The 14,412-nt window shown below is 37.7% G+C and overlaps 2 protein-coding genes across 2 annotated transcripts in view; one reads left to right on the top strand and one right to left on the bottom strand.

Annotated features, from left to right (window-relative positions):
• kmt5aa (lysine methyltransferase 5Aa) overlaps positions 1-7,074 on the top strand; it is a 10,736-nt gene extending 3,662 nt beyond the window's left edge. The window contains exons 2-6 of the mRNA XM_023399672.2: positions 112-391; positions 664-751; positions 1,384-1,443; positions 1,818-2,008; positions 2,482-7,074. Of these exons, the coding sequence (XP_023255440.1) occupies positions 112-391; positions 664-751; positions 1,384-1,443; positions 1,818-2,008; positions 2,482-2,692 (830 nt within the window). The 3' untranslated portion in view covers positions 2,693-7,074. The remainder of the gene's footprint in view (positions 1-111; positions 392-663; positions 752-1,383; positions 1,444-1,817; positions 2,009-2,481) is intronic.
• An 861-nt stretch (positions 7,075-7,935) lies between these two features.
• rilpl1 (Rab interacting lysosomal protein-like 1) overlaps positions 7,936-14,412 on the bottom strand; it is a 16,089-nt gene continuing 9,612 nt past the window's right edge. Inside the window, exons 6-7 of the mRNA XM_087172157.1 lie at positions 14,198-14,344; positions 7,936-11,359 (exon numbers count right to left, since the gene is read on the bottom strand). Coding sequence (XP_087028283.1) covers positions 11,227-11,359; positions 14,198-14,344 — 280 coding nt within the window. The 3' untranslated portion in view covers positions 7,936-11,226. The remainder of the gene's footprint in view (positions 11,360-14,197; positions 14,345-14,412) is intronic.

Raw genomic sequence — 14,412 nt, 5'->3', positions numbered from 1 at the left:
TTTTTATATTTCAGCGGATTATGTAAGAGTAGGGAGTGAGAAGAACTAGAAACACATGAATGATGCACTTGTTATTTTCTGTTCATTTACCTTTTTCTTTATTCCTCCCAGGTAGGAGAACAAATACCATCAGCACTACACCAAAAGCCTCGAAGAGCCAGTGTTCACCCTGCTGGTCAGATGAACAGCCGTCACCTCCGCAGCTCTACTGCTCTCAGACCTGCCTTCGTTCCCCTGCTGAACCCTCCCTGCCTCTCAGTAACAGCCTGTGTCACAGTCTTCTCCTCACAGACAACAGCGGCGCTCTCCACAGCCACCAGAGGAGAGGAGTCCGCCACCAGAGGAGAGCGACCCGCCCCAAGGTCGAAGGAAAGAAACCACCTCGAAGAATGTACGCACGTCCTCATTACTCATTCGTTATTCGCCACCATGGCACGATGTCGTCATGCTGGCGTCTTCGACTATAGATGATAGATAGTAGAAACATCATACTTACACTATAGCTACCCCATATGCAGTAGATGATCTGAGTAGATTTTAGCATGCCTTTCTGCACACATTTGCATATTGATTAGGGATCAAACCTGATCAAATAACATAATAGCGTAATGGCTGTTGACATAGTTGTGATAATTGTTGTTGTATTCTCCTTTTCCACTAAAGTGCAGCCGGGAAAAACTCCCAAAACCGAAAAGTTACTGACTACTACCCAATAAGACGAAGCTCAAGAAAAAGTAAAACAGAGCTAAAGGTAAGATTGAAAAATTGTTTTTGTTACATACAACAGCTTATTATATGAATTGGGGTGGATGTTAAATTATAGCTGGAGCAGATATTACTGTATTGGCTTGAACATAACACGTTTGTTTTTTGTTTTTTGAGAGAGAGTGGAGTTTACTTTTAAAAGTTTGGGTCTTATTGGAGGATTATGGGTTGTTTGTAGCCTTAATGTTGCTCGGTTAGCAAGTTACTTCTAGTTTGTTTTAGTTCTAGTCTTAAAAAAGATAAACGTCTGTGACTGACTGACTGAGTGATGAAGTTCACCCTCTTTCAGAATAAATGTCCGGTGGGAGAAATGGCAAAGCGACATGATTGAGAACCTTATTCTCTGACTATGAGGATCTGGGGGAAACTTTCCCAACTAGTCTAAAGAGTTCATTGACTTCAGTCTTTTTTTAGAAATAGATGTTGGGTTGTTTATAATCCAGGTCATTTTATAATTGGGCCAAGACAGACTGATTTTGCTGGTGTGAAGTTGACATTGTTTTTATTCCCAATAAGGATATTTTATGTGTTTTTGTGTGTGTGTGTGTGAAAGAGAGAGAGAGAAATCCAGTCCACTGTTGTTCAGTAACGCCATCTCGTGTTTGTTTTTGTTTCTAGTGTGAACAAAAGAAGCTCATAGACGATCTCATCACAAAGGGAATAGAGGAAGGAATGGAGGTACGTTCAGCTTTCTGCTTCCCTCTCTAACATCTGTGTACATCTGGGCGTTTCATAAAGCCCTTTTTAATAATTCAGGTTTAAATTAACCTGATTGTAGCAAACAAGGAAATGTCTCTGTCTCTGTATGACACGATCACAGGCAGCGCAACAAACTGAGCTGTTCAGTCTGATCATGTTATCTTTACATTATGGAGCCTTTTAATCCTGGTTTCTTTAGTTAGCCTCAGTCAATCCAGGGTTTTACAATAATCTCTGCTTTTCTGAAATAAACAGAGACATGATGAACAAAGATCAGCTGTGTAGTGCCATAGTAAGGGGGGGGGGCTTTTTTTTCAAGCTTCTCCCACTTATTTTTATTTATTTTTTTAAAGGTGCAGCATATAGAAGGAAAGGGGAGAGCAGTTTTTGCCACTCGGTGTTTCCAGAAAGGCGAGTATGTGGTGGAGTACCACGGAGACCTGCTGCAGATCACCGACGCCAAAAAGAGGGAGGCCGAATACGCTCAAAACCCTGCCACTGGCTGCTACATGTACTACTTCCAGTACCTCTGCAAAACATACTGGTATGCTAAACCAATCCACTTTTCTCCCATTACCACAACATTTAAATGGATTCCAATGTTTTACTGGAGATTTAAATGCAGAAGCTCTTAAATAAACACCTTGGTTCTACCGGTGAATGTTAAATGTTGACAGTTCATATCAGTCAGACGGTTACAAAACCTCACAAATAAAAGCTGCAGTTTCATAGGAGACTGTTATTTGTTCAGTTCATACTTCATGATAAAGACACCTGTCAAATATTCTGGCTCATACTTGTCAGAGGTTTAAAAAAGAAATGTTTCTGCCATTGTTTTAATTTGCGGCTAAAGTGCAGAGAACAGAAGAAGAAAAAGTGATTTCAGCAGAACTTTGATTAATTTATCTAATGCAGAATTTCATTTGAAAATGTAGAAATTGAAGAGATGCTGTTTATTTGATCGTGTTCTGCTTGTGCATTAAATATTTCCCGTCGTGTTGGTTTTTCTTTCTACAGCGTTGATGCTACGAAAGAGTCTGGTCGAATGGGTAGGTTGATAAATCACAGTAAAAACGGAAACTGCCAAACCAAACTCCACGACATCAACGGTGTCCCTCACCTCATCCTCGTCGCCTCTCGAGACATTGACGAGGGCGAGGAGTTGCTCTATGACTACGGAGACCGCAGTAAAGCCTCCATCGCAGCTCACCCATGGCTCAAATACTGATTGAGGGGACCTCCAAAAACAAAAAAAAAAAAGAAAAAGAGAAGGGAAACATACAGTAACACTTGTGTTTCTCATTTGCTAGTGTACAAAATGCCTTAGAAACAGAATGTGTACCCTTTTTGTTCCAGTATTAACGGCGCTGGATGGGTTTAGTAACTGTTAACGGGGCTGATGGGGGTTGATCGGGTACTTATCACATTTCAATTGAGGTCCATCTGCCTTGTCAGATGACATCTGTACTTTTATTTATATGTGTATATGAAACATTCTGGTTGTTTTGCAGCACATTTATTTTGTACATTTTGTATTACCTATAGACCAGTGCTTCTACAGCATGCAGGTGGTAGTTAATGCTCTGCATTTTTATACTGCTTTTTCTTAATTAGTGGTTAGATACTTAGCAATACTTCTATTTATGGCCCCAGAGCCCTTTTGGATCAGCAAGAATTATCAGATGCAAATTACAAACCCTTTTTAAAAAAACGTATTCTGTCAGAGTGGAATTTAATTTCAGCCATTAAAACTCACACAGTCCACCATTGTTTAGTGGGAGTGTAATAGTTTACCACGCTCACGGTGCAGTTGGAATTTCGGGTGTTTGGCACTAGATTATACTTTTTTTTATTATTATACTTTTTTATGGCGTTCATCACACAGACTTACAAGATCACACAGGGACACAGAACCTACTCAGATGTACTGTTTTCATGCCTTTAGTCTTTAACACGTATAGTATTTTTTAATATTGAAGATGCAAATCATATTTGAATCATGTCGTAAATGTTCAAATAATTCACACAACTGCAGTTAATTTTCTTTTCTTTTTTTTTTTAAAATGTATATGAAAGTTGATTATAAAGCAGTGAGTGATACGACTGATTCAAACAGACTCAAGAATTTAAAAGATGGTTTGAACTTCTACATCCTACACTGGCTCACGTGATTTATCTCGTCAGTGTTTTCAGCGTCAGGTTCTTAATCTCACTTGCATTTAAATTCTTCACCTGGTGACACTGTCTATACTACTGCACTATGTAAATATATTTATTAGCTTGCTGTTGCAAAGTCAGGGGTGGTTTAAAGGAATAGTTTGACATTTTGGGGAAACATGTTTTAGCCGCATTTTTAATTCCCATTTAGGAGAATTTGAAAGTTAACTTATTTAAAGTTCATTCTAACATACTAATGGTCTTAATTGTGGTCGTTATTGTGTTTGTTTCTATGGCGCTGGGGAGGAGTTAATTAATTCTCGTTGCGTTCTGTGGCTGGTTTACTTCCTCCAGACGTCCGTTTGGTCAAACACAAAACCACCGACCAACAAAACGCACATTAAAAAAAAAGTCTTCTCCTATATGAACTGTCTTTTATCACAAAGCTATGACCAAAAATTAATATGAACAGGAAAAATACACTCAGTGTTCACTTTATTAGGTACACCTGTAATCTCAACAACAGCTCAGCCATAAATTCCACCTTTACAAAGGTAAATGTTCAGGTTTTGTCGATACTGTCAGAGACATGTTAGTTTAACTATGTTTATTATTGAGGTTGTAGTTTGCAGTGTTGGTACATTTCCACACCACTGCAAACTACAACCTTTTATAATAAACATATGACAGAATCGACAAACACTGAGCATTACAATCTACAAATGTAGAATTTATCTTTGCCTTATTGTGAGAAATTAAAGATCAAAACAAATGAATCCAATAGTAAACGTAGATGTACCTAATACAGGAGCCAGGGAGTGCAGTTTCAGCCTCAAGGTTACAAGCTCAAGTGTCTTATTGTTGTTATTGTAGTTGTTGGGGGGAGGGGCAGCTCAGTGGATTGTAGCCTGGCTTGTTTTAGGACAGGCTAGCTGTTTTCCCACCTGTTCCCAGTCTTTATGCTAAGCTAAGCTAAGTATTTCCCAAAATGTCAACAGGCTAAAGCATCTGCTGGACCAACCACATGTTTTGTTTTTTTTTTTTGGCAGAAAGGTTTTCACATAAATTTCATATTTCTACACATGTAAACAAATCATCAGTGTCTGCAACCCACGGGTTTGGTGAACTGTTACACTCCCGCTGTTCATCCTAGATGTTTGCAGATTTTTCTACACATCAGTTCCTCTTGCGCACAAAGTTGTCACGTCGTTCACAACCAGATATTCCATGTGAGAAGTGTTTAACAGCTGAACTGCCAACAGGTCATTTTTCTACTTTATATTTTAGTAGCTTTTTTCAAATCTGTTTTTTCTATATGAGTTGTAGCCGAAAGGTCCAAGAGTTCTGGCACTGCTCCAGTCACACACTTAAAATGGTTTTTTTTTCCTGTTATATCTTTTCAAATGACTTGATTTTTGTTTGATTTAGTTATACAGAGACAAATTTAATGGTTTTTAAGATAATTGTTAAGAAGCGTGTTCAGTATGTAGATACTTGGTTTGACATAAATCACACTGGTACTTCATATATCAAATTTAAATTACATAAGTAATGATATTTTTGACTACTTGATTTATATTTAATCTATTAAATGTCCAGAAATAGTGAAAGAAATGCCCATCACCACTTGTCAGAGATCAAGGTAACATCCTCAGATGTCTTGTTGTGTCCGACCAACAGTCCAAAACTTAAATATATTCAGTTTACAATGATATAAAACACAGAAAAGACACATTTGAGGGGCTGGAACTAATGAATGTTTGATATTTTTCACTATTTTTGCTTGAAAAATCATTGAAACGATCAATTAATTATCAAAGCTAATTGTTTCAACCCTAATAATACAGAATCTTATTGTCATTTACAGTATTTTACCTTGAATAATCTTTGGTCAGACTAAGTATAAATGATTGTACCAAAGAAAAATGGCCACATGCAGTTCAGCAGTTGTGATTTTGATCCTTGCTAGGCAACAACTTGGACAGGTAACAGTAGAATCCTCTTCTGTTTTGTCACCTGGAAGCGTTCTTAAAAATAACACCGGTGATATTTTACATTTTTATTACTGTCAACAAATCAAATGAAAAGACCCAAATCAACAATGTGTTTGTTAATCTGTTTATAAATACTTTGACTTCTCTAAAACTTCCTAAAACATTAGAGAGTCCCCAATTGGTGGGGACTATTTTCAGCGGCGGATTAATCCACGTTTAGCGCTGTAGTGAGTATTTGGTGCAGCAGGACGTGAGTGTGTGTGTGTGTGTGTGTGTGTGTGTGTGTGTGTGTGTGTGTGTGTGTGTGTGTGTGTGTGTGTCTGAGTCAAATTAAACTCCACACACAAAATACTTATTAGTATATGTTCATTGCTGGTTGCGATGTTTTCAGGGGATTTGTTGATAGTCAGAAAAATACTGAATATCACCAAACTGCGTTCATCGTCATTATTTGAATTTATTGGTTCAGTACAATGATGAATTCAGATGTTTGTTCCGGCTCAAAACTTTTTCTTTTTTTTGTGTGTCTCCCCATGAAGTAGCAGTTTCAAACAAATATCCTACCACTTTATACACGATATGCATCCTCACGTTTTCTAGCAGGATAATCACATTTTCCTTAATTTAGATGTACAGCACTTTCTCTTCTTCTTCTGGGTGCTGTTTGTATTATTGCTAGTATTATGTAAATTTTAAAAAGGTTTTTTATTATGAGTTTGGTGTAATTATTTCGAGGTATCCTGGGGCTCTGTCTTAAAGGAATAGGAACATTGTGAATGAAAAAAAAAAAACACGTATTTGCTTTCTTGAGAGCAGATGAGAAAGTTATTTATTTTAAAACCTCTGAATTTAATTTCTTTCCTTTTTTTTACTTATTTGTAGCAGCTTTGTCTCAGACTTACGCTAACTCGGGACCTGACCAAATGTTATCCATCCTCTTTTGAGACACGTGCGTAGAGGAGATTTTCCACAAGTGTTTTCAAAATCACGACGACACGACAACTCCCAAATATTCAGTATATTATTGAATTCCTGTTTTCTTTTGATCCCGTGTTTTAATTTCATTCAGATACTGTGGGGGGGGGGGAGAAAAAGAAGGTGTCGTCAGTGTTAAAATACAAAGAGCCCCGTGTGAGGAAAGTAAGTTTCAGGAAATATACTGTGTGTAAAACATAAAAATACATTTTAACCTTCCTCCTCAACACTTCCCCTCCCACCACCTCTAACAGTAGCATTGTGTTACAAGTGTGAAATGTTTTCTTATGAGCCTTTCTTACACAGATGTGTTACCTTTTGGATTATTTCTTTTTTCTTTTTTTTATGTAGAACTAATGCAATAATACCTGAGGGGCAAAACTGACCTGTTGGCCATTTTAGGACATAATAGATCTTTGCTGTTGTAGCGTTGAATAAATCTTAATGCTGGGGGTCGATGAATAAAGATGTAATATGCAAGTAACAGGAGTGGCTTTCTGATTCATTCTTATATTAAAATGAATAATTACATGTTTAAAATTGTTTTGAATGAGTGTAAATGAAACATATCAAGATCACAGTGTAAGTCGAGCATCATTTCATTTTTTCATTCTTGTACCTAAGGGATATTTAGTGGGATAAAACATGATGAATTATTATACACTCACCAAGCACTTTATTAGGAACACCTGCTTGTTCATGCAATTATCCAACAGCCAATCGTGTGGCAGCAGATACAGGTGAGGAGTGTCAGTTATATGGAGGACCAGGGATGTCACAGGAAAAGTAATGAAGCATTTCTTTAATTTCATATTTTAATAGGCATTAAAAATTAGGAATTGTAAAAAGAATTTATATATGAACAATGCATCCATCAATAGATACTTAAGGTTTAAAAATGGATTTATAAAAACAACATAAAACACTTATTTTAAAAATGGGAATATATTCATGGATTCAATTTCCATTTCCTTTTTCCAGCTGCTTTTCCTTTTCCTATTAGCCAATTGAATTGCTTAGTCATTTTTGTATTACCATTTTTAAACCATTTCAAATTCTATTATTTATTAATGAATTAATAAATGTATTATTATACATTAATGTAATATTCAATGAGTGTTTTATGCTGTTTTTGTAAAAACACTTTTAAATCTTAAGTATTTATTGATGAATTATTCGTTCATTTATACATTTATTTTAGAATTCCTATTATTAATATCTATTAAAATATGACATTAATGCAATGCTTTATTATTAATTATAATTCCTGTGACGTCCCGGGTCCTCCACACAGTTAAAGCCAAAGACAGACAAATATCACAGATTTTATTACTGAGGACACATGTTGGAGTAAAAGCCAGTTTATTTAATAAAGCACTGATCCATTCATTATATCTTTTTAAATATCTGTTGTAACTGGGTTCACAGGAGAGATGGTGATCAACACTGACTTAAATAAACGGCTGAAGAACCACAGTGAGCATTTGGAACAGGATGCCTTTTGTCGACCGTATTTCCCTTTAAATGTTTCAGTATTTAAATTCTTAATGTGGAAATAGTCCAGATCCCTTTTTATTCCAGATACAGTCTAGAAAGAAAAGAAAAAACACTCTACTGCAACGAGGATCATCATGTCATTGTATCTGTGAATGTGTAAAATGAGGGCAGCTGCTCCCACACTCTCGTTTTTAGCCTCATTACGGCGTTCGGGTCGTTTTACATTCATTTATTCCACCTCGCTGGGTGAATATAAACCAACATAAAGTGCCACTACGCCGCCTCTCAGGGGTGAAGACACCCATCAGTGTTAAAGTGTGAGGGCAACTTATAACAGCAGAAGCATCAACCACCGATTAGCATTTTTAAAAATAAAAAAATGTAAATCACTCTTGGCACTTCAGCTTTATTAACTTTGTTTTAACCATTTTTGAAACAAGGCCGAAGCTAATCTGATGCTCTTACTTCTCCTTCACGCAATCTGAGGAACATTTCAATATTTCCTTCATGATTTTACACTCTTATTAAAATATAGCTTGAAACCATGTTTACATTTGAGACCTGGTGATGAAACAAATGATGCATAAAAGCACAAACTTTCTGGTAGGTATTAAACAAACTTAAATTTGTAAGTGCGTATAGATGTGTATTTTCTACATGATCTGTGCCGTAAGGCAGCGGATATTTATGATGTAGAATAGCAAATTAAAAAATGATAACACTAGGTTTAATGTTGCTTTACTTGGTGGCGAATCCATATTATCTTGTGGAACATTACTGTTTTCCAAAAGGTCTTTGGTTCAGTTTTATATTTCCTTTAGGTGCAAGAAGTGCGTTTTTAACTGCCCTTTTATTGGAGAATTATACCTTTAGTTAGAAAAGGGCAGAATAGTGGCTTAGATACTGTAAATGCTGAACTTACTGGAAGACTAATGGTTTTAAAATTATAACACTGGTGATATATATTTTTTGTTGCTGTCAACAAATCCTCCGTCTCTCAATACTGTCTGTGCTTTCAGCTCTGAGCCCATTGGTTCCCACTGAAGGTGTAAACACCTCACAAATATATACAGTAGTTTCATTTGTGGAAACGTAAAATAATTTCTTCCAACAGCTGGACACTGTTGTTTTTAAGAAATGTCACTCAAACAGGAGGAAACTGTGCATTTGCTGGGGACTAGTTTCAGCGGCGGATGAATCCACATTTGGTGCCTATACCTTAGGCATCCTATGATCAGGTTTAAATCAGTTACTTAGGACAAGACCACTTCAGTGTTTATCCCTCCTCAGTTATATTAAAACATAAATAAATTAATACAGGCAGGAAACTCCTGAAGTTTAATACTGACAGTTCTGCTGTGGTAAAATCCAGTTATATTTTGTTTTAAGCTGAAACGCGATGAGGAATCTGCACGGATTCCTGCAGCTCTGATATGAAATGTGAGGAAGCTGGTGATCTTTTATTTCTTTTTCGATATACTGCATCTGTTTATTTGCTTAATCAACAAGTAGGAAGGTAATTTATTCCAACCTGCTTCAGTTCAGCTGGTGATACTGTAATTGCTGTTATCACGGTGGGTATTATTATTATTGCATCTATTGGTTTTACACGTGGTGGACATTTGTGTTCACGCTGTAATCAGCGAGAGTTAAAGAGATGCTTCAACTTTACAATTACAGAAGCCCATTTCTGCCAGGAAAAGAAAAAACAAATAGAAAAACATTAAAAAATATCAATTAAGTCAAAAGCACTGACCCACAAGTCAAAATGAAGTGATGTTAAGTATCTTAAAATTTTGACTTAGTAAGTCAAAGTCAAAACTAACCCAAATAAAAACCAATCAAACAATGCTAAATGTAAGTTTTTGCTAGTGCTACATCAGCCAACGTTAGCGCTAACAGCTGTTTACTCACCAGTAAAGAGCTAATACAAACAAACTTCATCCCTTTACTCACAAAAAGCTGTCTCCAGTGGTGGGAGGCGACGGCAAATTTTACTCTTCTTCTATTTCTATCACTTCTTCTACTGAAGTTAGCATGCTAACTAGCTAGCCCTAGCTCGTCCCATCACGTACTACTACTGTGTGAGTCACTGAAGCTCTCAACAAGCATTAGAGTAACTTACATCTGTTATTATGTAGAGATGTAAATTTAGAGAAACTTACATTTTGCACCTTTAAATTAAAATACCTAAACTATTATAATAGTTATTATTTAATAACTATTTTTATTTTCTTGGCAGAAATGAGCTTCAGTTCTTACTGTATGTTGCCGGGCGTACAGTATATTATAAATAAAAGCATCTCTTAGTGTTTTTATTTTATCCTTTTCTGTACACAGCTTTTAAATTGTGATTCTATGCAACATTTTTATAAACAGGCCCTGGATGTTTTTAGTTTGTTTGAATGCTGGTGACGGACCTACGAGCTGCCCACACGGACAGGGAGAGAAATATCAAATAAAATCACTGGGACACAAAAGTGTTGCTCTCATTTTGAGAATAAAATCTCCAGATAATAAAGTGGAGAAACTAATAGTGATTGTGTGTTTCCTTTACTTATCTCTGCAGGGGGATCCTCATCCTTCAGCAAAGCCTTTAAAACTCAACTCTATTTTCTATTTGAGCGATAAAACTCAACATCTGGAGTTGTGTCATTTTTTTTAAACACACACTTTTGTGTCCCAAACTTTCATCTACGTGGACATTTTCACCCACTGTTTACTCTGGACTTGTAGCAACCACATCATTAACCACTTGAAATGCAAAAACTTTCCACTTTTCCATCCCACAACTTGAATTTACCATCATCCTCCTCCTCCTCCTCCTCCTCCTCCTCCTCCACCACCTCCACCTCTCTGAGTCGTCTGAACCCTTCAGGCATCTTTAAAGTCGAACAGTCTGTATGTGCCATCGCTCACTGATATATTCAACAATTCTCAAGTGTTTAAATAAACCTGTAGAGGGATTTCTTTATCCATTCACTCTTCTCTCCGTCCTCTCACCTCAAAGCACATGATGCTTCAGCTGCAGTGTGAGTCACTAGTGGTGCTTTGCTGTGCAGTCGCTGGTTCACCAGCTGGCCTCGAGTGATGAACATGGAGTGTTAAGTAAGAGTTTTGGAGTCCCCGTGTGCAGCCACTACATGTGCTGTAACGCCTCCTGGGCCTGTTCTGTGTACACGTCGTCTTTCCCCGCCCACGAGCCGAAGCCGCCGTCAAACTGCGCACTCCGCTGCGAAGTCCGCTGTTTGTCACGTGAGAAGAAACTAAACCTGAGACGAGAGACAGTCGGGAGGAGACAGAGGTAACGTGTCACATGACAGTGGGTTACAGTAACGTGTGTTTGCAGTGAATATCAGTTACGTGTAAAGCAGCGTTAAGAGTTATGGCGAACTACCATTTAAAACAAAAAGTAAATCCTGTTTGGTCAGTTATGCATTCGTTGTGTTTTTAAAATTAAGTCTCAGCTTTAATTACATCAACATAGAAAACTATGGATGTCAGGACCCACAGTTCAGTGTCTAATAAATACACGTTTTTAAAGTGGCGTTTTGACCAGCACAGGTCACAGCTGTGCAACAATCATGCTGTGTAGGACACATCTGGACAGGACACACCTGTCAGGTGTCACCAACACGGATTTAAACACATTTATCAACCAGATCCGAGAGAAAGAAGCTCTTCAGATCTCTTACATCTTTAATTTCAACTCATGAAAAATTGGAGCAAAAACAAAAGTGTTGGATTTATATTTTTGTTCAGTTTATATTTTTGTTGGCTCAAATTCAATTGAGCATTATTTCTCCATAAAACATCATTTATGTGCCAGAAAAAAACATCTGTTTCTTTCATTAAAATGTCTCATTTGTACGACGGAGTATTAGGGCGGGAAAAAAAGAAATCTGAAACTTCCAGAATAAACGCGTAAAAATAAAAATGTAAAATTAATATAATTTTTAGGAATATTATAAGTAACCAATCAAACGAGAGAAAGGACAGTCAGTGGCAGCTGCTGTTTGTCTGTCTAACAATAGAATAGACTCAGTTTCTGTCCTGATTAATAACATTTCTGATGTTTCTCCTTATTAGTGAAACTTCTGTTAAAGTAGAACTTCACAGGATGTTTTAAAGCTTCTGATATTTCCCCTGTAAAACAACACAGAACCTAAAATTACCACTTTATTCTCATTATATGATTTCTTTTGTAAAATTACATCTTTATTCTCGACATTTCAGATTTTAGTTTTTCCTCATTGTAGCTCTAAGACTCCGTCGTCCATCTGGCTCTGAGGACTGAAACACAAATATAAAGCTGTAGACGAAGATGTTCTCCTTTGTTTGTTTGTTTGTTTACAGTAATTATAATAACGTCTCAAAATGAATTGTTTATTTGCTTCACAGAAAACCGTAGTGTTAGAAAAGGTTAAGTCTTGTAATCGTTCATCACAGAGAAATGCAGCAGGTTTTAATTTAATTTGAAGAGATTTGGATTTTAACTGAGACACTGGAGAGTAAAACACGATGAGCTGAGTTGTTGCAGAAGAGCTTTAAAAAAAAAAAAAGCGCTGTAGCTTGTGATTATGATTATGATTGTGAGTCCGGAGCGCAGGTGCAGAGGTGAACAGGTGGTTACTGTGGTCAGTGACGGGGAAAAAGACGAGACGAGACGACAACAACAAACTGCACGCTTATTCTGACTGGCTGATTTTCACGATCCACAGTCATCCCGGTGGACGACGGTAATAAAGACAGCCCCACAATCAGCCAATCAGAATACTACACAGGCTCAGCACATGCAATAAGGGGGTGGAGGCTGTTAGCAGAGGAGGTGACAACCAAATATAGAGTCATACAAGCGATATGAGACGTCTGATTGGCTGTAAAGTGGGGTCATCTGGGATCAAACCAGCCGCCACCATCGGCATAATGGCTGTGAAGATCCTGTTACACAGAGGTAAAGACACACACAGGAAGAGATACACAGAGAGGAGGGACGGGTGGGGGGGTGGGGCGAACAGGGGGAGACAGGGACCACATCAACCTTTGACCTCTGTTTGACCTCATGTAAAGTTCCCAACCAAAATCAAACCAAAAGAAGAAGAAGAAGAAGAAGAAGAAGAAGGAGTCATGCCTAGGTTCATTTTAGTGGAGATAGAAAAATAAAACGAGTGCAGACACATGAAAACTGTTGACCCGACCCATGAGTGCATGCACGCGCGCACACACACACACACACACACACACACACACACACACACACACACACACACACACACACAGGGTGGTGAGTGTGTCTGATAGGAAGGAAAAAGCAAAGCAAGGCGTCCTGCACCCTGTGCTTCTCATGCACAGCGGTGGAAATGAACTCCTAGTTTTTACAGTTTTTACGCTCCACGCTTCGTTTCACAGAGAAATATTCTACTTTCTACTCCACAGCTTATTTAACAGCTGTAATTACTGTTTATTTTTTAGATTAATTAAGTTTTTCTTTGGGTAAATTACAAATTTATTAGTGAAAAAAACGAGCCTTTCTTCCATGTTAATGCTCCGTTACATTATATTTCATGAACTTAAACACACTCAACAGTAACGGCTTGAGAACGAGTCAGTACTTGTGTGACCAGCCGCACACACACCACAGTTTCAATATTTCTACACAAGTGTAAAAAAACCAAAAACAAATGTGATAATCTTATAAAATACATTATTAAAGATTAAATCAGTGGTTCTTTGAGCAGAAAGCAGAATCTCGGGGCCCAGATTAATGATAATAAGCTTCCAGTTCACGTCGCTGAAAGTTGTTTTTAGTGGAAACAGCTGAATCTGGTGTTAATGTGTGATGAGGTTTTGTTCAGCTGCTTTTCGCCACTAGCTCAATATGAAGTAGCAGCTGATGTCACCAGCCTGATGTGGAGCCAGATGTTTGGTGAAGATTTAATTTGCAAATTTGAGCGTGCAGAGACCAAATCACCAACTCAGCACATGCAAAGCAGCTTTTTCACTTTACCTCAATTCTGATGGATCGCAACCTTCCTGAAGAGTGTGTGTGTGTGTGTGTGTGTGTGTGTGTGTGTGTGTGTGTGTGTGTGTATGTGTTTGCAGACACATACAGGCGTTTGATTCCTGACTCTGGTTGGGCAGTAGATCGGGAGCGAGTCCTCAGCTCAGGCGAGGGAGACGGAGACGGAGTGACCATCTCGTCATCCGTCTCATCACTGCAACGACAGAGCAGCACAACCAACATCCACATGTTACAGCTGCTTTTGGTTTATTGTCAACACGGTGACACATTCAGAAAATACAACACAGCTTTAAAGAGACAGAG

The sequence above is a fragment of the Seriola lalandi genome, unplaced genomic scaffold (assembly GCF_002814215.2).
Source record: "Seriola lalandi dorsalis isolate HSWRI2012SDOR001 ecotype SW California unplaced genomic scaffold, Sedor1 jcf7180002052111, whole genome shotgun sequence".
Taxonomy (NCBI): Eukaryota; Metazoa; Chordata; class Actinopteri; order Carangiformes; family Carangidae; genus Seriola; species Seriola lalandi.
Note: the sequence above shows the minus strand (reverse complement) of the source record. Positions and strands in the feature narration are given on the sequence as shown.